Source organism: Callithrix jacchus, chromosome 9, assembly GCF_049354715.1.
Source record: "Callithrix jacchus isolate 240 chromosome 9, calJac240_pri, whole genome shotgun sequence".
Taxonomy (NCBI): Eukaryota; Metazoa; Chordata; class Mammalia; order Primates; family Cebidae; genus Callithrix; species Callithrix jacchus.
The window spans coordinates 66,502,003-66,526,491 of NC_133510.1; the positions used below are offsets into that span (position 1 = coordinate 66,502,003).

The 24,489-nt window shown below is 56.0% G+C and overlaps 2 protein-coding genes across 37 annotated transcripts in view; both read right to left on the minus strand.

The window, feature by feature from the left end:
• Window positions 1–129: 129 nt before the first annotated feature.
• On the minus strand, window positions 130–19,633 carry TNS2 (tensin 2). 12 transcript variants are annotated; one of them, XM_035256667.3, is made up of 30 exons: window positions 13,949–14,144; window positions 13,792–13,847; window positions 12,252–12,360; window positions 11,717–11,754; window positions 10,764–10,802; window positions 10,412–10,450; window positions 10,210–10,259; window positions 9,786–9,957; window positions 9,014–9,064; window positions 8,560–8,682; window positions 8,348–8,412; window positions 7,415–7,498; window positions 6,836–6,948; window positions 6,682–6,742; window positions 6,413–6,488; window positions 6,072–6,201; window positions 5,888–5,953; window positions 5,698–5,811; window positions 4,244–5,455; window positions 3,950–4,100; window positions 3,243–3,832; window positions 3,039–3,128; window positions 2,568–2,693; window positions 2,251–2,343; window positions 2,043–2,120; window positions 1,799–1,876; window positions 1,238–1,406; window positions 1,077–1,145; window positions 926–955; window positions 130–775 (listed from the first exon to the last, which is right to left on the minus strand). In XM_035256667.3, the coding sequence occupies exons 8-30, from the start codon at window positions 9,933–9,935 to the stop codon at window positions 637–639; spliced, it is 3,858 nt and encodes a 1,285-aa protein (XP_035112558.3). In that variant the 5' UTR covers window positions 9,936–9,957; window positions 10,210–10,259; window positions 10,412–10,450; window positions 10,764–10,802; window positions 11,717–11,754; window positions 12,252–12,360; window positions 13,792–13,847; window positions 13,949–14,144; the 3' UTR covers window positions 130–636. The 12 variants fall into 12 exon arrangements, 7 of the variants coding, with proteins under 7 accessions (XP_035112558.3, XP_035112556.3, XP_035112557.3 ...); XM_035256665.3 differs by lacking the exons at window positions 13,792–13,847; window positions 13,949–14,144 and adding an exon at window positions 19,385–19,633; XM_035256666.3 differs by lacking the exons at window positions 13,792–13,847; window positions 13,949–14,144 and adding an exon at window positions 16,800–16,971.
• A 2,162-nt stretch (window positions 19,634–21,795) lies between these two features.
• The window catches only part of EIF4B (eukaryotic translation initiation factor 4B), a 33,512-nt gene continuing 30,818 nt past the window's right edge, over window positions 21,796–24,489 (minus strand). For all 25 annotated transcript variants that reach the window (XM_035256686.3, XM_035256685.3, XM_078336594.1 and 22 more), the window contains 2 exons: window positions 24,232–24,304; window positions 21,796–23,857 (listed from right to left, as the gene is read on the minus strand). In XM_035256686.3, the coding sequence (XP_035112577.1) occupies window positions 23,777–23,857; window positions 24,232–24,304 (154 nt within the window). In that variant the 3' untranslated portion in view covers window positions 21,796–23,776. The remainder of the gene's footprint in view (window positions 23,858–24,231; window positions 24,305–24,489) is intronic.

Genomic DNA, 24,489 nt, shown 5'->3' on the forward strand with positions numbered 1-24,489 from the left:
GATGGGAATCATATGTTCCATGGACCTGGCTAGAGGCCTGGGCCCTGGGATGCCCCAGGAAGTACAGATATGTCCCCTGGGAGATGAGGGTTTGACCCTCCTGTAAATAAGGGCTGACTCCAATTTCAGTTAAAGTTTATAGAAATTCTTTATTATTAGACAAAAATAGACTCTCTTTTTTCCCCCTATTCATGTGATCCTACTCTGAATCTCTGCTTAGAGGGGGAGGCAGTGACTTGCTCCCCACCCCTCTCCCCTCTCCCTGCCGTGCTGGGGCCTGCAGCCTGGTGGAACTGGCAGGGCCTGATCCCCCTGGAAGGCTGATGTTCTCCTGCAGGTGGGGCTGTCCTGATCTCCTTCTGGGCTCAACTGCTAATGCCTCCTCACCCCTCACACACCCGTCTCTGCCATCTGTGCACATGCAACGTCATCTTGTGGGCCCATCTACTTCACTTAGCAGGCTGGGGGTGGGGAAGGAGAACAAGTCCCAGGCCTGATGCTCACTCCTCATTCCTAAGGGAGGGTGCTGGCTCCTGGGGCTCCTGGGGCTCCTGGGTCCAGGCCAGGGGAAGTGAGGGCTGTGGGGTGCTGGGAGTGGTGCAGTGTTGATGTGGGCTCTGAGCTTGTGGCCTTCCTTCATTTTCTCTGGCCCAGTAGAACTTTGGTGATGAAAGTGACAATGGCACCAGCAGGCTGATCTGGGTCAAGCTCTGCAAAGAGGTGACACACATTCTCCCAGGGACTTCCCGGCTTCTTGGCCACGAAACCAAAGATCCTAGGGTGACAAAGGGTGGGGAGGGGGCTTAACATTCCTTTCACATGGGAGTGTAACTGGCCTTGGTGAGATGAATCAAATGCCAGCGTTGAAGGACGGAGGTGCCTTGGGCCCTTGGAGGGAAGAGGCTGAATTCGCGGGGAGGCTTACTTGGAGGTGGTCCCATCTGTGTTGGTCCATCTGCAGAAGGAGAAGAACTGTGAAGATGCACATCCCAGGGGACAGCTGTTGAAGGGGGGCTGAGGCTGGGACCTGGTGGGACCAGGGGGCTTTGGGGCAAAGGGTTTAGAGGGAGGGTCACCTCCGGTCCTGAGGGTCAGTGCTGGAGAAGGTGATGCTGTTCACTGGATAATGGCGGCGAAAGAATAGCCTGCAAGGAGGAGGGTGGGGAAGGTCACACTCAGCAACGGGGGCCCCCAGGGGCCTTCAGCATGGGCTTCCACAGGGGCTGAGTACACATACTTCCTTTGGTTGTCCGTCAGTGTAATGCCCTGGGCTGACACCTTGAAGTGGACAACAGCTGGTGTTGGGCGGGGGCTGCAGCTCAGAGCTGCAGAGCTGGCCCGGGCCACGGCTTGGGGGCCCGTCAGTGACTCTGTCTCCACTGAGGTCAGGTAGAGCACGCTGCAGGCTATAGGGGCAGGGAGTGGGTCGGGAGGGAGTGCCCATCCCCTAGCCACCCCCACCAACTCTTGCACATTCCCCAGCTACTGCTGTCACATGCTTTACAGTCACATAGGTGACTTGTTAAAAAGGCAGATTCCACAACTCTACCAGATCTACAGTCAGAAGCAAGGCAGCAAAGCCTGAGAATCTGCATTCTAACAAGTTTCTTCCTTCCACTACCCATGATCCTCTTGTTCATGAGACTTTCAAAACCTAGGCTGAGGACCCAATTCCTCGTCCCTACCAGTATGGGGCTTCCCTGCCTTCCTGGGTTGGCCAGGGCCTACCCACCTCAAGGCCTTTCAGTGCCCCAATGGTGCCCAGGGAGAGGGAGGGGAGCGGAGGGGAAGTCTCTACCAGCACCCTGACGAAGGAGGTCTGCCGCTGTGCTCATGTTGGTGGGCACTGGAGCCTCTGGGGTCTCTTCCAGAGGATCTGAGGGCAGTGAGAACCAACAGAGAGGCTCAGAAGGCAGAGCATTCCCCAGGCTGGAACACTCCCTCTGCCACCCCAAGGGTAGGTGAGGAGCCAGGACCTCTGGATTCTGCTTTGGCTGCAGGGGTTGGGGAGAGGTGGAGAGGACAGATGACCAGACACCCACCTTTGCTGGGGATGCGCAGGCAGCAGGGCAGGGAGATGGGGGAGATGGAGTGCTGGGAGACCAAGGCGGACAGGCTGCCTGTGGGGGAGGAGGCGGGAAAGTCCTGAGGTGCCCAGGGTGCCCCAGCTTTCCCTTCCATCCTCCTGAGATCCCTTGGTGTCGCCCTAAACCAACCCAGTGTAGCTTTCCCCAGGCTCCTGCTTCTCACCAAAGTAGGGCTCACTGGGACAGCCCTTGATCTTCACCCCTTTGGGCCCAGTCTCAATGAGGAAATGGCGGACCAGCTGTTCCAAGGGGTCCCCTGAGGGGAGGGGAGGGGAGGGGAGGGGAGGGAAAGATTGTGGCATCAGGATTCCAGGTTCCAACTTCTTCCCTAATGGGATTCTTTCCCAAGCAACTGAGGTCTTTTCCACCTCTCCCCTCTCCCCTCCACAGCAGCAAGACCGGCACACCACCCCACAGTTACCTTGCCTCTGGCACCTCCCCCATACTTCTCCACCCCACTCAGGTTTCGGCATTCTGTACCTTTCCAGGGCTGGGCGCTGGGGGGCGGTGTGGCCACCTTGAGGGCCAGCCCATAAGCTCCTTGGAATGAATGACTGTCCCTTATCAGGAAGGCCCCAGGGTCCTTGTCCTTCAGCAGGGCAATGGCTGTAGGGTGAGGAGTATTGGGGAGAAGTTTTCACAGGGGTGGGCTGAGCCCCATGCAGCTCTGCTCCTCTGCTGACAAGCTCCATGGGTCTCTTTTGCCCGACAGCTGTGGTAGTGGTAGGAGTCTGGGGACAGGGCTTTAGAGTTCACAGGGGCTTTGACACTGTTGGGTCTCACTGCCTTGACCCAAAGCCCAGAGTCACCTGCTGGTAAAGTCTCAGCCAAGAGTAAACACAGCTGAGACAGGAGGAGCCAAGGGCTTCAACAGGATGGGACTTAAAGCCAAGACAGATGCCCTGGAGGGTGGGATGAAGGGTAGTGGGGCTGGGGGAGTTGGCTTCTCACCTTGGTCACGGGACAGGTGTGGCTTGTACCAGAACTTGGATGTATCCTGGACAAACTTGACATTGCTTTGGCTCTCTTGCGTAGGAGGCTCTAGGACAGGGAGGGAGTGAGTTCAGACCCCAGGGTGGCCAGGTCCCCATCCATGCTCCATCTGGAAGAAGGGATTCTCTCAAGGTAACCCCAACCCCCTCAAAGCCTTTATACCTGGGGGTTGGGGGACATTATCCGGGAGCAGAGGTGCAAAGGTGACATGGTGACTAGTGCCTCTGGCTGGTGATGATGCCTGCTCTGGGCCCCAGTGTCCTGGCTGTTGCCCTGGCCCAGGCAGGTGGCGTTTCTCAGGAAGTGGGGGCTGGTTAAGGCCATTGGTCTCATAGGAGGCAGCCAGGGGGAAAGCAGGTGTGGGTGAGCTCTGAGGTGGCTCTGGGCTGGCCACAAGCCAGGGCATCTGGGAAGGCACAGGAGTGAGGGGGGACCCATCTGGGCTGTCTGGGGGGCCTCGAGGGCCCTGCCAGGGGGTGTGGCGGAGGCCAGGCAGTGTGGTGGGCACAGGACTCCGAGGACTGGCACTGTCTGAGTGGCCCCCTGAGCTCCTTTCCTGAGGCCAGTCACTGGGCGAGCTGGGAGGGGAGGTCGGAGAGAAGGGGCTAGGGGCTGGAGGCTCAGGCCCACTTCTTGATGGCAGCTCAGGGGCCTTTCCAGTACCCCCCTGGGAAACAGGGGGCAAGACCTCGCCAGGACTGAGTCTCTGAGTGGGCGCTGAGGTGGGGGACCTAGTGTCCTGTCGCCGGGTGCTGTAGGGTGGAAGGGCAGATGGTCAGCAGAGCCCCCGCTGTGGCTGCTCCTACCCCACCCGCCTTTATCAACTGCTTGGACAAGGAAGTGCCCGAGCACCCCGCCCCTCTGCATACCTTTCCTTGCCCTGGACTGGGCTGCTGGTGTGCAGAGGCGTAGAGGGACCAGACAACTCTGATGAGGCACTGCATGGGGCATCTCGGGGAGACCGAGGCAGTGTGCTGTGCCCACTGGGGCCCTCCCTCCAGGACACCAGCTCTGGCGACTCTGCAGTGAAGGGGAGGTGGGCTGTGAGCAGGATGGGGCTCTTCTGTCTGGCTTAGTTGTTTCTCACCGTTTTCCCTTGTCTTCCCCACCATCTTCCAGAACCCTCCTCTGCCCTGGGCACTTCACACTCTGGTGCCCCTCACCTGCAGATGCCAAGGGTCCTGCTGAGGCCAGGTGCCCAGGCAGTGGGTACCTGTCCCCTCCCTCCTCCGTAGGGATCTCGTAGCTCAGCTTCCTAGATTGTGGATAGGGCGGGCTGCCCGGGGAAATGGAGCCAGCCCGTGGGGAGTGGGCACCAGGGCTGGGATACCCTCTGCCCTCTCCTGGAGAGCCACAGCTATGAGGCACGCGGCCATATGCTGGGCAGTAACTGGGAACTGCTCCTCCATAGCTGTATGTCACCAAGGCAGGGTACCCTGGATGCCCATACCTGCCTTCGGGGAACATGGCGTAGGAGCAGCCCTCGTGCCCTTCCTCGCCTGCCTTGGGTGGCTTCAGGCAGCTGTAGTCAGGCATTGGGGCATGGTGATGCCCACAGGCAGGCAAGAGCAGAGGCAGCGGGTGCCCAGGCCGCACTGGGTGCAGAAGGGACTTTCCAGACTCACTCGCCCACCCTTCTCCAGCCTCCCTCTCTAGCCGCAGTCCATACAAGGCTGCTGTAGGAAGCGCCAGCTTTTCCTCACAGGCTGGGCATGGGTATAGGGTGGGCAATGCAGGGTCCTCCAGGATGACCACCTCCCGGTAGCCTGGGGCACGGTAGCCAAAGTCCCCCGTGGCTGGTTTTCCCAGCTCAGGTGAGTAGGGGTATGGCCCCTCTGACAGCGATCGGCAGAGGCGCCTCTTCTCCATCGAGGCCTCGGCGTAGCCCTGGGGGGATCCCTCGTAGCCTCCATAGGCCAGCCGCCTCCTCTCCAGGGTTCCCTCTGGCCGGTAATAGCCCCCATTGGGGACCCCGCAGGGCTCCCGGTAGCCCTGGCGGCAGGAGCAGTGGCGGCTGAGGCCAGGCCTGGGGGCTGGATACACTCCGAGGTGGGGACCTCCGCCCATGGGGGGCTGCTCTTCATCATCTAGGATAGCCGTCTCACGCCCAGCCCCTCGGCCCCCACTGGCCACTCCGCAACCTCCTAGGAGGCGATCCAGCTCCTGCTGTTCAGCAGCTGTAGGGGGTGGCCGGCCAGGGGACTCAGCAGCTGGCTCTGTGGTCAGCGTGGAGGAATGGCCCGAGTCGCTGCTGACAGAGAGCATGGGGGGTGGGGGAGGCTCTGGAGAGGGTGCCAGTGGGGTCTGACGGGGGGGCCGCTGCACCTGGGCATAAGGACTGCCATCCAAGGGACCCCGGGTATGGGTCAGGGAGCCTGAGTGGGGAAGAGGATCAGGGAGGGAGGGCAAGTGGGGAAAAGGGAAGGAGAGAGAGAGTTCATGAAGGGGGATGGCGCTGGAGATACCTCCCCACATCCTCCTCCTCCCACCCCCTCCCAAGGGTGTCTCTCAGGAGTAGGCTATGCCTGGGGAGGAGGGAGTGTGCTTCTCCCTGGCACTGGCCCCCAGGCTCCCGCCACAATCCTGGACCTCCCACCCTGCAGGCTGCCCCACATACTGTCCACACTGTCCTCGTGGTGCTGGTTGAAGTTCTCATAGGAGTCCCAGCGCACAGCCGGCTCAGTGGTGTTGTAGTCGACAGAGACCGAGGGGTCATTCCGTGGAGTGCTGCCTGTGGAGGGCCACACGAGTGTTAGGGGGCAGGGGGGAGGGAGCCCTCAGTCCCCAGCCCATGCCCCTGCTCTTACCTTTGGTCTTCTCGGGGCTGGAGGAGAAGACAAACTCCACAGAGGCTTGGAAGGGGAACCTCTCATCTATGGGGAGTGGACAGTGAAGAGCTGGCCTCTGGCCCATACCACACTCTGCTGCCTGCCTGCCACCTGCCCACCTGCCACCTGGGCTCCAGCCCCAGGCCACTTGTTTCGGACTCACCAGTCCAGGCCTCATCCAGCTGGTCCTTGGGGAAAGTGAGCTGTGGTCCGTGGATGGTGCAGGTGTGGAACTGGACTCGGAACACAAGGGTCCGGTCTGTGCCCCGGCCACCCTTGTGATAGCATGTTACCTGGGGAAAGGCGGGAGGCTGGGGGTCAGGCCTCATGTCTTCTTCTGTGCTTCCACCCTGGGGACTGCCTGGTCAGAGCTTCTGCCCTGCCTCGATCTCAAGGTGATCTCCCCAATCGCTCTCCAATCTGTCTTGAATTGGTGACTGCGCAGCTGCACCACCACCACCTGCCCCCTCTCCAGGACTCTCCTTGTTGCCAGGACTCTCTCACCATGACATCGCCTTTGAGGAGGAGGGCTGGCTCCAGGCTGATGCAAAGCTGCTGGGGACCAGGGCCTGCAATGTGACTGTGGGGAGAGAGGAGAAGGCAGAGATGCAGAGGCTCCTGTGTGCAGAGGCGGCTATGCACACTCAGGAGGAGCCAGGAGACCAGAGACTGAGCCCTGCCCAGGTGTCTGGGGAGGCTGGAGAAGCAGGAATCCAGGGAGCAAGAGGTGCCCTGGCCATGAGATGTCAGGGGCCTGGGAAGAGAGCACTCACTAGACTCCAGATGTGTAGACAAGCTGCATGGACTGGTAGATTTTCAGGAAGGGCTGGAAGCCTGGAGGGGCAGAGGAGAAGGCCCATGAGGGGTGCTGAGTGCAAAGGCAGGGAAGGTGGCTTTCCCTAGGGAGTACATCTCAGGTGGACTCACCTGTGCCTGGTTCAAAGGCTGGCAGCATGGGGATGAGCACATAGTGCAGGAAGAGAGGGCTGCTGTTCATTCTGATGGAGCCGGATAGCAGCCCACTGAAGTAGCTGATGTATCTGGTGGAGGGTGTGTTGAGGAGAACATAAGCCCCTCACTCTGGGGGGTCACCTCGTATCATTTCAGCCATCCACCCTTAGAAGGCTGGCCCTTCTCCTTAGCACTGCCTTCCCATCTTCCAGTTCGGTGGAAAGTTCTTCTTTGCATCTAACCTCAATCCCTTTTGCTCCTCTGCCTCTAAACCTCTTCCCCCAGATCTCTGCTTCACTCTCTAATGGCAGGACCTGACTGTCCTTCAGGTTCTTTATGACGGAGCTCCTCGTCTATTTATTCCCAGGTTTATGGCCTTCCACCCTACTAGCTTGTAAGCTCCATGAGAGCAGGGGCTTTATCCACTTTCAACTCTCAGCACCTGGCACAGCACCTGGCACACTCAGTTAAGGTGTGCTGCATGAATAGGAGAGTCTTGGCCTTGGTAGCCATGGAGGGAGCTGCTTCTGTGGCTCATCCCCACCCACTGCTCACCGACGCTGGGAGGGCTGCAGTTCTGTGGCCACCTTGTCCTCGCAGAACTTCCGCATGGTAAGAGTAGCCAGTGCCTGGTCCGCCCTGAGGACAGCAAGGCCGGGGTAGGGTATTAGGGACTAGTCTTCATCCTGGCCTCCCATCCCTATGCCCCAGGGGAGGGAAGAGAGATATGATCCCATAAGTCTAGAGGAAGCCCAGAGTGGTGGTAAAGAGAACTCGAAGCACCATATACAGTCACTTTACTAATTGTTGGGCCTCAGGCAATTGTTCCCTGAACTTTAGTTTTCTCATCTATAAAGTGGGGCGATAAGACCATCTTATCGGTTGAATTATATCCCTCCAAAAGACATGTACCTCAGAATGTGACCTTATTTGCAAATAGGGCCGCTGCAGACATAATTAGTTAAGATGAGATCATACTGAAGGAAGGTGGACCCTCAATCCAATATGATTGGTGTCCTTATAAGAAGAGAGGAAGAGACACAGACAGAGACGCACAGGGAGAACAGTGATAATGGAGGCAGAGATGAGAGTGATGTGTCTGCAAGCCAAGGAATGCTAAGGCTTGCTGGCCACCACCAGAAGCTGGAAAGAGAGAAGGAGGGATTCTATCCTGAGTCTCAGAGGGAGCAAGGCCCTGCTGACGGCTTGGTTTGGGGCTTCTGGCCTCCAGAACTGTGAGACAATACATTTCCACTGTTTTACACCACCCTGTTTGTGGCACTTTGTTATGGCTACCCCAGGAAACTTTACAGACCATCTGCTGCAGACTGTGTTGCAGGACAAGTGATCAAAGGGAGGTGGAAATGCTAAGTTGACAGCAAAGAGCTCTCTCAATGAAGAGGTGGGCTCCAGGGGAGGGGGTTCCTAAGGGGTCAGCTGGAGAAAGGGCCATTAGGGAAGGGGCTACTCGGGCACCGGGAGCCTCACCCCGCAGAGATCTTGCTGTAGTGCATGTAGGCAGAAACGATGACCCCAAGCTTGCCCTTGCTTCCCTGAGAGAGAGAGAGACAGGGATGAGGGTCTGCTGGGGCTCCATGCTGACAGACCCTGGAGACTCGGGCACCTGGGAACCTGAGGTCCTGGCCCACCTTGCAGTGGGGTTGGCCCATCCCCAACCCCAACCCTAACCCTAACCCCACCTTGCAGTATAGCACGACCACGTGCTGTGGGTCAGCACTGAGCCATGTCTCCATGGCTTTGCAGATGGAGCATAGCTTGTCCAGGGGTGGAGCATGCAGCTCAGGCCAGCCAAAGTCTTGAACCTGGGGAGAGTGCAGGGGTGCAACTGCGGCTGGGAGCCACCAACAGAGAGAGATGGGTGGGGTGGAAAGGGGGCAGGGCATAGGTGTCCCAGGGCAAGGTTGGGGGTCTGCTGGTTGTCCATGATAGCCTCAGCACTTTCCTTATCCATACAATGGGCTGATACCTGCTGCACCACGTTTTGGGGTGTCTCCAGTAATATGTCATGGGAGAGTGGGAAAGTGCTTAAGAGTGAAGGAGAAGCCAATTGCTACTATTAATAACTAGGGAGCTGGGGGCTTCTGGGGTGGGGATGGCTTGTTTTAATGGCTGGGCAGACCGTTTCCTTCATACCTTGGGGTTTAAGCGGGTCAGGTCATGCCTTTTCTCTGAAAGGTTGAAGAGCTGAAATAAAGGGGGAGGGCTTTAGACAGAGTCACCTGAGGGAAACGAGGCAGAAGGTGGAGGTGGATCCTAAGTAAAAATCTTCCTCTAAAATAAGGTGCAGCCTGGGCGCAGTGGCTCACGCCTTTAATCCCAGCACTTTGGGAGACCAAGGCGGGCAGATCACCTGAGGTCAGGAGTTCAATACTAGCCTGGCCAAGATGGTGAAACCTCATCGCTACTAAAAATACAAAAATTAGCCAGATGTGGATCCCTTGAGCCCTGGAGTCCAAGACCAGTCTGGCCAACATGGTAAAACCCCGTCTTTACAAAAGATACCAAAAAAAAAAAAAAAAAAATAGGTGGGCGTGGTGGCGTGCGCCTGAAGTCCTAGCTACTGAGGCTGAGGTGGAATAAATGCTTGAACCGGGGAGGCGGAGGTTGCAGTGAGGTGAGATCGTGCCACTGGACTCCACCCTGGGCGACAAAGTGAGACCCCGTAAAAAAAAAAAAAAAAAAAAAAGGTAAATAAATAAATAAAATAAGAAGGTGGCTAAGGCCGGTCTAGCCAGTCACAGCCAAGCCGTCAGCGTTCCAGGATTCTCTGTCCCGGCCCCGCCCCCACCACTTTGGCCCCTCCCCCTCGAGGCCGCGCCTCCTCTGGTGACGTCAGTGTGTAGCCTCGCCCATCTGGACCTCACAGCCCTCTCATTGGCTGACTCCCTGTGGCCCCGCCCCTCACCAGGTACTTGTCGCGGTGCTTGGATTGCAGCACGTGGGCCAGCTCGCGCAGGTGGCCCCGGTGCCGCTGTTCATCCGGCCGCGCGGGGAAGGCAGCGGCCAAGATGCGTTCCGTCACGTAGGTGAGGTCTAAGTCCCAGCGCCGCTCCATGAGCGGGTCCAGGCTGAAGCTCCTGGGGAGGGGGAGCCTACGCATGAACTCAGGGGCGGGGCACCCGGAGGTGGCTAGTGTGATGGGAAGGCTGTCTCTTGGGCAGCAGGTGAGGCCTGCTGGGTCCTGAGGGTGGGTGGGTCCGGAGGGAGAATACTGTTTTGGGGGTGGGGGGGACTGTCCTGGGGAGCTTTGTTGGGGGACAGTGCCCTGGGCTGAGGTGTGGGGCCGACGGAAAGGGGTCACATGGGACCACCCCAGCACCCTCACTTACCTGGGCAGAGTGCTGCGCTGCTTTGAGTGGTTCAGAGATTTGGTGGATCCCTGGTGGATAACAGAGAGTGTTTGGACATCTCTTTGGGTGCCCCCCTACTCTAGACCGCCCACTCCAAAGCCGTGCACTTTTGTCTTCAGGAAATCTAGATCTTTACTCCCAAAGCTACGTGCTTCCTCCCCCTCCTCCACCTTCACCTTACCAGGTGCTCTATGCGCCTGACTGGGGCCGTGTTCCGCCGCTAGAGGGAGTTGGGGGAGGAAAAGGGAGTGGTTAGGGCAGGGGCAAGGACCAGTGTGGGCCTGGGGACAGTGGAAGGGAATGTCAGTGTCCTCATGAAGGCTGTATTGGGCAAGGGGAGAGGAGTCCTACCCCCAGCAGGCCCAAGGGCACAAGATCGGAAGAGGACTGTTTTTTCCTTCCGTGTAGGATGAGCAGTACCCACAGTACTCAGTTCAAGGTCATCTCCTGGGGGCCCTCTCTGGAGCCACTAGACCTCTGGACACCATGGCCAGTTTCCTTGCCCTCCCCATCCCATCCTGGAGTGCACTCACCAGCTCCGCGGGAGGCAAGGCCTGACAGGCTGAAGTCACCTGGAAGGGGACCGAGTAAGGAACTGAGCTCTTGGTGAAGGGCTCTCCTGGGCTTGAGGGGCGGCCCCTCAGCTTCAGGGGGAAGGTGGAGGGGCCTTCAGCGGATGGGCACAGGCTCCAGCTGAGGTTGCGCTATTTAAGGGCACCTCCCCTATGGCCTCTCAGTCCCCCACCCCCCAGGCCCCCCACTTGTTGCTCTTGGCGCTCAGCCCCCTGCCCACACAGACCCCCATTCATCCAGCTGCAGGGCAGGAGTTATATATAGAGCCACACAGGCAGGCCATGGCCAGGGACGGACACTGGCCTCTTTCACCGGGAGACCCCGCCCCTGGGCACACAGATCCCCCAAGCCAGCTCCAGGGCCCTGGGACCCTCCTCCCTCTGCCCTGCAGGAAGAGGACCAGGGAACCTCCTCAGAGATAGGGTTGTCTCGGGTCCCCAGTGGACAGTGGGTGCTATCTACAGCTTATACCTGGAAAGGCCCAGTTTTTCCAGGGCCCAGGGCAAGACCCGCCCAGGCATTTTGAGGACCCTTCCCCAGAGGGAAGACACAGCCCATCCGGCTGCCCAGTCTCTGAAATCCTGCTCCCCCCGACAACCCACCCCACCCTTCCTCCTCCTCATTCTCCTCTTCTTCCCCACCCCCATTCTCTCGCCAGCTGCAGCCTGGGCACAGCACCAAGACAAACGCTGTCTTGCTGTCCACCCTCCTGGGCTGGCCAGCCCTCCAGAAGGCGGAGTAGGGTGGTTCTTAAAGGGCCCAGTACAATACCCCCTCCCACCCAGGAGGGGTTCCCCAGTGGTGAGAGGAGTGGAGGTGGAGGGTTGATGCCAGTGTGGTTGGAGAAGCCTGTTTGGGAGAAGGCAGGGACTCCAGACCCCTCTTCCCCTATCAGATAGAATCAGATACCCACCTTTGCTTCACATTTTCTGTGCGTCGCCACCTTGCAGACTGGGGGAGGCACAGGGGGAGAGGGGTTAGCAGGGGCCTGTGGGACAGTGGAAGGAATGGCCTTCCCACATCTCCCAGACTCTGGTACCAGACCCTGTGGCCTTCCCACATCTCCCAGACCCTGGAACCAGACCCTGGGACTGGGCTGGCTGGGGCAGAGGAGCAGGGCTAGGGTTTGAGGGAAGAGTGTGGCAGTGGGATACACTGCCCAGGCCAGGGGTAATGTTCCGTGGTGGGGGTGGAGGCGAGGAGGAAGAGAGGGAAGGAAGACACCGTCACAAGCCAGGATCGGAAGGTGGTAGAGAGGACAGGTTGTGGTGGGTATCTATCATGGGGATGCAGGGCCATCTGAAGCAGGAGATAGCTGCCTCTTAGCTGCCATTGTGCGTAATCCATCAAGCAGCATATTACTTTTGAGATTGTGTGAGTTGGCCTGCTGGAGTTGTGCAACACAGTGGCACTGAGTGGAGGGTCAGAGTCACAGGACAGTGCCTCACCTCTGCACGAAACGCCTGTCCCATCGATGGTCACCTTACATACTGCACAGACTGGAGGTTTCTTCCGGAAAAGCTTCTCCCGAAAGCTGTGAGGCTCAGATTTCCTAGGCTGAGGGAGGAGGGACAAACAGAGGTGTTAGTTCCCAGTGGGCCCATCCCCATCTCCAGAACTGGCAGGAGCCTCGCCTTAGCACTGCACTGCTTTCCTCCATCCAGATCAAGCTCTCAAACTTGCAGGACGCACTTGACCACAGCTGCTGCAGGGTGGCCATGGGGCCTGTCCTCAACTGTGCATGGAATCTGACCCCTTGCGTCACCTTTGCTGGGTCAGATCCTCCCCAGGGGATCACTTGGGCCCCTCACGTGGCCCTGGTGTGTGATGCCCCTGCAGAAGGCCCACGTGCTCAGGCTTTCCCCCGGTGCGGTAGGGGTACTCCCTTACTCTTCCTGTCTTGTCCTCCCCGCATGGAGACCTGTGTGCAGAGTGAGCAGGGGGGTTCCAGACATACGTGTTATATATCAGTCCTGCAGCACCAGACTGAGCCAGCAGGAGTGGCCTGAGCCAGTCCTGCTCCCCTAGCTCCTGCTGTCCCCACGCTGCAGGCAGCTGACATACCCTCCTCCCCCACGGTCAGAACAACATGTTTACTCATTGTGCATTGAGGCAGCAGACAGCAATTGTGTAAGGCGGGTTATAATGCTGGAGGGAGAGACAGATAGAGGCCTGTCACTGGGGAGAGATGTTTAGCTGCCTTTAGATGCTGTGAGCTTCCCCCCAACCCCCTGCTCCCTGGCACTTGGGATTCAAGGCATTGAATGAGAAAAGAATGGACCAGATTCCCTTTTCAGCCCCTCCTGACCCAGAGGTGCAGTGAGGCAGGAGCCTGGGATGCCCCTTATGGCCCAGGCCTATGTCAGTGCCTTCCCCTCCCCCTGTGGGTTCACTCCTCCCAACCTCTGTCTGGGGACAGCTTGTCTCCTTGCCACCTCTGTGTTTTACCCATATTCCCCTCCACTGGAGTTCAGACTCCTGCTGTCCTCCTCCCCGGGACCCATCACAGTAGTATCTCAGGTTGTCCTGAGCTGCTGCTTCTGGGGCAAGGCTGGGAAGTTGGGAAAGAGAGTGATCAGGATGTGGGCAGCACCTATGGTTTCTTGACTGTCCCTGCAACTCTTCTGGACTGGACCAACTTTGTGAGACCCACTAGGACACTTAGGAGCATGTTGGCATAAGCAGCATATATGGCTGTTCTCAGTGGAAAGCAAACCTCCAGTTCCAGAGCACTTTGGACTCCCTCTTCTCTCTTTCGCCACCCTTCCACCCCATTTCCATCAAACTTCCCCGGGCCGGCCAGGGAAGGTGCCTGAAGATCCCTTAGCCTGCTCTAGGACTCCAGGATAGTGCATGAAGTCCTACAGTGAGGCACCTGAAGCTTAGGTTTGGGGGGCCAGGACCCCCAGGGTTGGCCCAAGCTAGAGTAGGGAAGGTGAGAGAAGAGTCAAAACAGACAGGGGGACCCACTCTAACCCAAACACTCACACTACAGCCCTGGCCACTCCGGAGGGGCTGCTGGGCCGGGGAGATGGCTGCGGAAGCTGAAATTGGGAAGAGGGCCTGGCCTGATTCCTGGTCCCCTCCCCCACTGCCCGCACCTCCACCCCTGCCCATCTTTTGCCCAGCTGGTGGGCACTCCTACCCTGCTTGTGGCCCGGCTGCTGTCCCTTCTCCCCAGGGCTCTGAGCAGCCTCTCCACGGGGCCGCTGGACTTCATGGTGTTCGGCTGGCCAGGGTGCTGGCCCCAGGGCCTGAACAATGTTGGGGCCTGGCCCGGGGCTTCCTGGAAGCGGCCTGGCGGAGGCAGCCGCTTCCCCTGGGCGGAGGGTAGGCTGTCTGGCTGGTGTGAGGAGAAGCCCGGCCCTGGAAGTGGAGGGAAGTGCAGGCGGGAAGGGGGCAGGTCGCTGCTCCAGGAAGTGGAGGGGGAGGATGTGGGGGAGGCCAGGAGATCAGATTCCCAGGATCTACCCTGCTGGGAGTGTCAGCCTATGATCTTTTACTCCCCCCACCCCCCAACTCTGGAGTTGTCCCACACCTGGGACACTATACTCTCCAGAGATCTGCAGGGATCCATGGTCTTGAGATCCAGCCCCTGGTGGGGCCGGGTGAGAATTTTGGTCTCAGGGCAGGGCTAAAGGACAAGTGGGGAACACTGTGTCCCAGCCAGGCTCCAGCCTGAACTCTCAAGCTCTCGAGGGACTTCCGCTGGGGAGGGAGTGCAGCTGGGAACTACTATAGGCAGGCCAGCCCAGGCTCCTGAGTGCATCCTGAGGGTCAGGTAAAAACAGATCTGGGGGCCAGCTTCCTGCCTCAGCTTCACTGGTTATGAAGTACAAAAAGGAAAGCAGGTGCCGCCGCCTTTGCTCTCAATACACCTTGCAAGGCCAAGTTCCAGCCACAAGACTGTTTTGCTCAGGTTTGGGGAGTAATCCATTCTTCTGCTGCAGCTGAAGGCATCTGAGGCCTTTCTCCTGAGAGCTCCCAGGTCTCTGCTCCTGACACAGTGCCCCCCACTCATCCATTCCCTGGCTTTGTTTCAGACATGACCTCGCAGGCCCCTAGCCCTCTTTCCAGCCCTGAAACTCGGGCTCTCCACCCAAGGGCTGCACCCTGTCCCCACCGCAACCCTGAAGCCTGGGTACTACCTTCATGGCTCTCCCAGGTCTGCCCTCCTTCCTCAGCAGCTGTCCCAGGGCCTGAGGACTGGACAGGAGGCTCTCCTCCCAATACACACTCCACCCCCATCCATGGGCCTCCTGCCTCCCTCCTGGGAACAACGCCAACTTCCTGTCCTGGGAGTCAAGGGAGGGAGGTGGATGCGGCCTTGGAAAAAGGGGAATAATCTTCCTAAAAGTTAAGGGGTTAATGGCCTGGGAGTCTTCAGCCCCAAGCCCTGGACAGCAGCTCCTGGGACTGGCTGTAGCTGTCACTTGAAAGAATGTGCAAATATGCCCCTCTCATTTGCCTGGTATTTACTGAATGTCCCAGTACTCAGGCAACTCCCGCAGCCCTGGCATCTCCCATGGGGTCCCTTCAACTTGCCTCCCGCTCCTTCATACCTGTCAGGATGAGTTATCTAGGATGGAGAATCCTGCATTCTCTGGGGTGAAGCCTGCTGTGCATCCCCATTTGAAACCCTTTTGAGGACCTGACCGGGCTGGGCCTAGCCTGAGACCTTTCCCTTGAAGCTCAAACTCTCCAGGCCAAGAAGTCTGTCCCCAGGATACCTTGGCCAGAAGGTGGCATTTGTGTGGCAGGCCTGGGCCCCCAGCCTGTAACTGGAGAGGAGCACAGGCTCTGCACCCCACCCCTATCCTGCCAGCCTGGCTGTGGCCCAGGACATTCCAGGCCCTTGGCCAGTGTGGGCAACCGGGCCTGGCCTGGTCCAGCCCCCAGCCCTGCTTGGGGGAGATGGGGCAGTGTGACAAGGTGATCCGTGGGGTGGTTTATTTCTGTCCAGTCCCTGATTCTGCTCCTATGGCACATGGCCCTGACTAGGATTCCTCCAGCAGGCTTCTCTCACCTGCTGCCTCCAGAGGGGCTGAAAGTCCCCTCACCTGGAACAGGTCCCCAGGCATCCTCAGACCTTCACTGGTCTCACACTCCCCACCCAAACCCAGCAAGGAGGTGCAGAAGCAGTGAGTGCGGTGAGGGGTGGGGTGGTCCAGCTCCACTGTGCCTGTGAGTCCTCCCATCCTGTGGCACACGCACCTCGGAAGGGAGGCAGGGATGGCGTCCCTATGAGCCAGTCCGCAGGGAAGAAGTAGCTCACTCTGGGAGGGTTGGGAAGGCATCACCAGACCCTCTTAGACCTCCTCCCGCCTGGAACATTTCAGAGCCTGTCAACCTCTCCCCCAGGCGGGCCCCCTCTTTCTCCGAAGTCGTGGGTTTGTTTGGAGAAACCCCTCCACCCACACCCCTCTTCCTGGAAATAGCTGTGGTTGGAAGGGAGGCTGGGCCTCATCCCTCCTCTGGCTGCCGCGGAGGAGGGGTGAGGCCCGGGAAGGAGCGAGGGAGGGCGGTGGCTCTGGGGGTGCGCCCACAGGGGTCTGGAGGATGGCGGCCGCAGAACGGGGCTGGCGAGTCGAATTAGCCTCCTCTGTGCCCGCTTACGGCCTCAGTGTCCCACATGTGAAGTAGGAAAGGAAAATGCTCGCCCGCACCCAGCCAGGCCGGGGCCCGAGCGCCGCTGCCAGCTACTGCCGGGTCCCGGGCCTGTGTGTGTGGCTCGGCGTGCGGCCCCGTGCGCCCGGGGCGCTGGCAGGCGTGGCGGCACGACCGAGTAGGTCCGAGGCGGCGCCCCGCCCCCTGATCACTGCCCCGACCTCCCGCCGCTCCCAGCTTGCCGCGGCCTGCCAGAGCCCCCAGCCCCAGCCCTGAATCGCGCCCCGCGCCCCCTCGACCTCCGGCGCCCCCTGGCGCCCGCCCCTCGCACTGCCAGCGCGGCCGTGACGCAGAGGCCGCCGTCCGCCCAGCGCGGCGCGGCCACTCACCTGCGGGGGGCGCCCGGCGGGGCGGGGGCGCGGCGGGGCGGGGCAGCAGCAGGGGGAGCCCCCGGGCCAGCCCATCCCGTCCGGGCCCGCGCGGAGCAGATGCGAAGGAGGCAGCGGCGGGAGCCGGCGGCCGCGCTCGGCTGCGCTCCCTACCGCCCCCACCGCGCCCCGCGCCCGCCGCCGCCGCCCGCTCCTCCTCCTCCTCCTCCTCCTCCTCCTCCTCCCCCCTCCCGGCTCCAATCCCCACGTTCCGCCGGCTCCCCGCCCCTCGGCTTCCTTTTCTCCCCACCTTCTCCCGCGAACCCTCACTCACAAAGAGCCGAGGGGAGAGAGGGTGCACAGACTGCCAGCGGGGCAGCGCCGGGGACACACTGGAGACAGGAGGAGGCTAAGAGAGGGGGAGAGAATTGGAGAGAAACGGCCGCGGAGGACACGGGGACGGGAAAGTCTCAGAGACGGGGAGAGCCTGACCCGGCGGGACACAGGCAAAAAGAAACACGCGAGCCAGACAGACGCACAAGAAACGGTGTGCATAGGTCCAGAAGGGACTAGGAAACAGGGGACAGGGGACTGCCAGCCTCTCACCCTCCCCACAGGAGTGTGTCTGGGCTTGGGCCTGACCTGAGAGGACCACCCGCGGCCTGGCCTGGTGGTGCTAGCGTCCCCTACCCAGGCGGGCACGTGAATCAGGTGAAGCCACCTGGTGTTACTTTTGGCTTAAGTCGCTGGACACCCTTCCCTCTTCCCAAAGGATTCACAGCTGAGGACCTCTCCATCAGGCTCAAGCCCCCATCTCCACCTGCAAGCAGCTTCAGCCATCCCATCCACTGCCCTGCTTTATTCATTCATTGAGACAAGAGTCTCTCTCTGTCTCCCAGGCCGGAGTGCAGTGACGTGCGATCTCCGCTCACTGCCTCCAAGGCTCAAGCGATCCTCCCACCTCAGTCTCCCTAGTAGTTGGGACTACAAACGGGCGCCATCATGCACAACTAGTTTTTGTAGAGCCGGGGTTTCGCCATGCCCAGGCTGGTCTCCAACTCTTGAACTCAAGCAATTACCCCGCCTTGGCCTCCCAAAGTGCTGGGATTACAGACGTGAGCCACCGTGCCCAGCCCTTGCCCTGTTTTGAAAGAGCTGGACCATCATTTTTACTCCATAGACCTCTGAGAAGGTCTTCCTTACATTTAACTTGAATCCAGTCTTTCCAAGTGGATATGGAAGTTCTTTCTGTGGTCTAACCTCATTCCCTGCTTTTGCAGTGCCTGGTACTTGATAGGAACTTCATGTAATGGAGTGAATGGGCTCTAGGGCAGGTTTGAGTGGTGCCACCCTGGAAGGGAAGGTAGGGACAGAGTAGGGGACATCTTCCTAGAAGCTCTGAACCTATTGCCATTCCTGCATTCTCCTACATCCTTTAGCAGTGAGCACTTCCTGAAACTTTCTCCCTCCTTCACCCTCCCCGCTGGATTTTCCATGATGAAAAGGGGCGGGGGAAAGGATGTTGGGATTCTGAGAACCTAGTGCCCAGGGCTCAATGCCCAGTGCCTGCTCAAAGCAGCCAGTACCACTGGCTCTAAGACCTCCTTTCCCTCCTTGTCTCATCTCAACTGGGTCCTTTCTGTGCTCATCTTGTCTTTGGCAAAGGCTGGGAAGTCTGGTTCTCATTTCCGGGGGGTGGGGCACCTGACAGGGAAGAAGAGTCTGTGAAACAGTGCATGATGACAGTATGTGTCCCCCGATATCCAGAGATTGGCATTTGGGCGGGTGGATATGGTTGGGACTGGGGAGCGTTGATCTTACTGATCTTGGTTGAGTTGGTGTCCAGTAGGCAGTTTCAGAGGTTAGGGCAGTGGGAGTCACTGGGGACTGGGGACAGGAGAGGTGGGGGTGGGGGAATACCGAGGAGAGTGGCAGGGATTGGAGGCTCCCGGAGAAAGGGCAGGGCTGGAGGTTGTCCTATGTATTTTGGCAAGATATGTAATTGAGATACGTAAGATAATGAAATGTGTTCATGTCTTTGGAGCTGTCAACCAGCTCTTTTAACATCTTGCTCTTCCCAGCATTCCTTAGGCTCTTTGGCTGGGTGGGCCCTGGGATGGGTGCCGTGGGGTACCTTTACCTAAGCTCTAAAGTTACCAGTAGAGAGACTGGGACTCAGAGGAATTTGATGGGACCCCAGAGAGGTGAGGGGTAAGGGCTAGAACCTCACACTCATGCTGGTTTTGCTGCCTTCCTGGGAGGAACTTTTGAGGTTCCAAGGAACTGGAAAAGGGTCACAAGATGGGTGGCTGAACTCCCAGCTCAGGCTGGATTCCTACTCCCAGCATGGGGATACAGGGGAAGGGGACTGCAGGAAGGAGGCTGATGAGAAAGGCTGAGAATGAGAAGTTATGCAGGAGGTAGCTCTGTGGGCGTGAAACAAAAATGAGTGGTTCGCAGAACCAGCCACGCATCCTGATTTCCAGCTCACAGCAGCAGGAGCTTCAGGGAGGAAGAAGAAGGGATGGAGGAAGCCAGGTTGGTGTTAATAAAGGTCAAACAATTTCAGGAACACCCCTGACCTCCCTCCACACAGGTTTTCTTACCTTGACTATGCAGAGGGTGGTCCATCTTGGCATTGAAGGTGGAACCCCCTCTTCCACGGTCTGGGGTGACCCCATGCCTGCAACCAAGTGTGCTCAGATCCTTGGGGTGCAGGGGATTATATAGGGCGTGGATTTAAAGGTGTGGGGCTGTCCTGGCTGGAGACCACTGGGTCAGGAGAACTCTAGTAGAGGGTTTGGGTGCTGGGAACCAGGAAGAGCAGGGGAAGGGGCAGAGCCAACTCCAGAGGCGGATCTCCTGGCTGAGGACAGAGGCTTTATTGTCCAAGCTGGAGGTTGCTGCAGCTGGGCGGGGAGCAGCAGAGCTCCGTCTCTTCCAAATTTCTTTTGGGGGAGGGTAAGGGAAGGCAAGCCGCCCCCCCTTCGCTTGTGGCCCTTGGGGCTACCATGGTTGCTGAGAAACGAGGCTTATTTGACAAATAATGCTTCCCAGGAGCAGATGTGTAGCTCTCTCACTTCCTGAGAAACCAGATGCTGTGAGCTTGCTTAGCACTTGAGGTGACGCCCTCAGCACAAACTGGGACCCTCAGTGCCTTGGGATCCAGCGTATAGTGCTTGATTCTGTTTAGAAGAAACTAGGCTAATGTGGACTCAGATACAAACGGGACCTAACCAGCCTAAAGTTGGGCCTTGTGAAGTAGGATACTGCATCTGCACTTTCCTACTTGTCCAGTAGTTCAGGATTTACAAGATTGGCAATGAGTCCTGAGTCCATTTCTGCAGCTGCGCTTCTGGGTGGATCCATACTTTTTTTTTTTTCTTTTTTGACAGAGTCCTACTCTGTTGCCCAGGCTGGAGTGCAGTGGTGCGATAACAGCTCACTGCAGCCTTGACCTTCTAGGTTCAAGCGATCCTTCCTCCCAAGAGGCTGGGACTATAACACCGTGCCTGGCTAATTTTTCTATTTTTTGTAGAGACAGGGTTTCACCGTATTGCCTTGACTGGTCTCAAACGACCCTCCTGCCTCATCCTCCCGAAGTGCCGGGATTACAGACATGAGCAACCATGCACACGGGACACACATTTTTTTTTTGAGATGGAGTCTCGCTCTGTCACCTAGGCCGGAGTGCAGTGATCTCGGCTCACTGCAACCTCTGCCTCCAGGGTTCAAGCGATTCTTCAGCCTCAGCCTCCCAAGTAACTGGGTCTCTAGGTGCGCACCACCACACCTGGCTAATTTTTCTATGTTGTACACACTGAGTTTCACCATATTGGCCAGGCTGGTCTTGAACTCCTGACCTCATAATCTGCCTGCTTCAGCCTCCTAAAGTGCTGGGATTACAGGTGTGAGCCACTGTGCCTGGCCATACTCATCTTTTTAAATGAGGATGTGGTCATATTAGAGGCCAGGTTTTCTCTGATTTTAAAGTACCTTTTGGGACACAGGGCCTTCCTCTACCCTTTCTGTACACAACCATCATAAATCTCTTTCAACAAGTCTTTCCTATTTTTATGTTCCTTCTTTCCCATCATTTACCTAGACCTCAGTACTGCACAGCTAAGAAACGAAGACTTGGAGAATGTGAGTGAAACTGATTCCTGTGGAGATGCAGTGAACAAGCATTACCTTGTAGGTTCCCCAGGCACCCTGGGCAACAGGGGCATCTAAAGCCACATTGAAAAGCCTTTACATTATCACAGCTCACTGAGTCTCATATCCCTCAACTTTGCCAATTTTGGAGAACAGAGATAAATTCACTGGCCAGAAAATAGAAAAGCAGCTGCTCCAATTGGCTGGGAAATGCCATTTGTGTTAACTCCTTCCTCCTCTTGGCTCTTAAATCCCCAAATTGTTGACTGAGGTTTCCCAGCCTCCTTTCTAAGTTCCACCTCCTTGTGACCTTAGTAGGGATTCTCTCACTGTCCTAACCCCTTTCCTGCCTTGCAACAATGACCAGTCTGTCCCTAGCTGTTTGGAAAATTCCCACTGAATCTAAAGTATGACTAAGAGAAAGTGGCCTCTGTTCTGGTAACCTAGACCAGCCTGTCACCAGAATCTCTGGTCCACCAGTGCCGTGTGACTCAAGGGAGCAGCACCTCTCCAGACTGCTGAAGGGAGGATTATGAGGGAACCACCCTAAGGACATGAAGATTGAGTTCCCACATCTTAATTAAACAGTATAGGAAATAGACTGCAGGCATATCCAGCTATTAAAAAATTAACACCAGGACAAAGAGGGGGAAAAAAAGCCAGAGGGGAGCTAGGATGCAAACTGTTATTGGGCCTTGATAAAACACTGAAGTAGATTCCCTTGTACCCCCACCCTCTGATGTTGGACAATATGGTATCCAATGCTGAATGAAAACTTCAGAGATGGTGGAAGGAGGAGCAAGTGGACTCCAGTAAAAACCACGGGGAGTGCAGAGTATGTAAATCAACTTCAGCATTACAATGAACTTTAAAGATCAGATTTATTTGGAGAAAACAAAAAACCCACAACCCAAAGGATGGGATTTTACATCTCAAGACATCTCCCAGGTAATAAGTCTACAGATTACAAATCATTTTCATAGAAGATATTTTTGTACAAATTTTACATGTATTCAGGAGAGGGACATTAACCAATCCCTGTTTATATTTTAATGGGGCAAGGTAGGCGAGAGGGAAAAAGCATTTTGGATACAACTATTTGGAAGGTGAGTAGACCTGAAGAGGGCAAACCCTAGCTTTTCATTATCTACAATCAATGGTTTTTCTTTAAAAAAAAAAAAAAAAAACCTTTCAATCTTCAGTATCTCTTTAAAAGCCCACTTCTTAGCCACTGGCAAATCCACACCAATTATTTAAATTCACTTGGTACACATCTTTGTCCACCGGATAAATGATATTCATTATGCCCACTGCTGCAGCACGTAAAAACCAACATCCCCGAATGGCTGAACAGGACCTAATCTAGGGCTGATGGGAGAAGGGCTTGCAAACCAAGATCAAGGTGTCATTTCTCCGCTAATACTGTTTACCAAGCTGATCCCTACAAAACTGCACATAAAAGCAGGCAAGTTTAGCTACTGTGTTGCAAGAGAAACCAGGACCTTGTTAAATAGTTCTCTCCATTACCATTTATTCTCTCAAGGGAAGCTTTAAAAAAAAAAAAAAAGAAAGAAAGAAAAAGAAACACACATTGGTCTGGCCACCTCATAAATCCAACAAGCACTGGTGTGGCATTTCAGTGGAGAAGGAAACTTGGGGCAGGGAAAAAACTCAAGGTTGTAAGAAATGCTCCCGATTTAACTGTCCCTGTTCCTATTTATCCACCTTTATTTACCACCCAAGATCATCCATTATTCTAGAGCACTCTGATCTATAAAAGGGGTCAAAGCATCAGGAGCAGACAAGGAGTGAGAACCAAAAGACATCAAGATTTGCTTGAGAAAAGCAGCGATTCTTCCTTTCACAGCTCTCCATGGCTGAGAGAAAATGCCCAAGAAGTTTTCTATGTGACTTACAGCTTTTTGGGAGGCTGAGAGCAGCATGAAGAACTTTGTGACAAGAGTCTAAATTTTTAGTTTCAAGGTTTCAACAGAATGTGGATATAGTCAAACTTTCAAAAAGGACAGTGCTTAGAAAGGGTAAAACCAGGACACAAAGAATACTGGGAATTACGACCCCTAAGTGCTTCCGGCTCCAGGAAATAACCATGTTTGCTAGAGGTCACAATTTTCCCCTATTACCTGGTGCAAAATGACTCATCACCTCCCCAAAGCTTTTCAAACCATGATTTTCCCATCTATTTTGGTCCAATGCAGTCCTATGCTTTATGATCTATAGACTCACTCCCAACTACCTCCTTGGGGGTTTAAAAAAAAAAAAAAAAAGGAATTTCCCCTAGGCTGGCCCCCAAAACTCAGAATTAAGTATGAGGAGGGGCTGGCAGCCTCCTGGAGACTGTAACAACTTGAGGCTAAATCTACCTTTCCTAGAGTGGAAAATTTATTCAGATAATGTTTGAGAATTCATATATGCCACAACAGAATAAAAACAGAAAGGTAGAAATCTCACTCTTTTCCTTATACCTCCCTCCCCTACTGCCCAACCAGATTCCAGACATTTTGTCACTGTCATTACCATTTCTGCTCAATGGAGGCCCTTAGGCACTAATCACACTGGCAAGTGCATGGTGACATAATGCACCACAACTTGTCCACAAAAAGCTGTAGTCTCTTTCTCTCTGGCTATATTGGCGATTCTCCAGTTACTTCAATACTTTTAACGGCTGCAGCAGCATGCAAAAGAATTCCATTTTAAAAAAAAAGGGGAAGAAAGGTCTCCAGGAGATGGTGAGTTTTATTTTGTCTTGTCTGGATAGAGGCTTGATTTGCTCTCGAATGTTCCAGGGTGGAGAGAAATTAGGAGAAAGCACAGGATGTTGAGGTCTATTCGGCATAATCTTCTCCCTCGTTTTCATCTTCACCATCAACGGAGAGAGCAGCATACTTGCTCGCAGAACTGAACATCTGTAAAATGAGAATCGCAGGATAATGAAGGCCTTGAATTAACACATCAAAACCCAAGACAAAAGATGCTGATCCTTTGGCCATGGGGGATGACAGATGACACCCACTTGCTTACTCATCAGCACTGTCCACTGGAGAGGAGCTAGGGAAAGAGGATCAGAGGCAAATGTGATCTCACTGTAGTCTCACACCACCTCTATACCTTGCAGAAGGATGAGAACAGAGGAAGGCAGAAACCAGAAAAAGGCTAAACTTTTTTCACTATTTCCGATAAAGACCAATGCCTTATTTCCAACCACTTTGTATTTCCAAATGTAAATAAGTCCAATGGCAAAAAGTATTCTAAGAAATTGGGAGCAGCCTTTAATACTTACGGAAGCTGGATTTTCCTCAGGTTTCTTTGGCTCAGGTGCAGATCTGGAGTCTTGATCCTTTTTGCCATCTTTCCTGCAGAGACATAAGCATAAAACCACGTCTTTAGGAGAAGACTCGCCTAATACAAACATGTATTACAAGCATGCAGTTTCAAGGCACTCAACAGGCATCTCTAGTCAATAGTCCTCGTTATCTAGATGATGTATTACTTCTAGATTCTCAGAAGCTTAACTGTCTAGGCTGGCTGACTCCAGTTT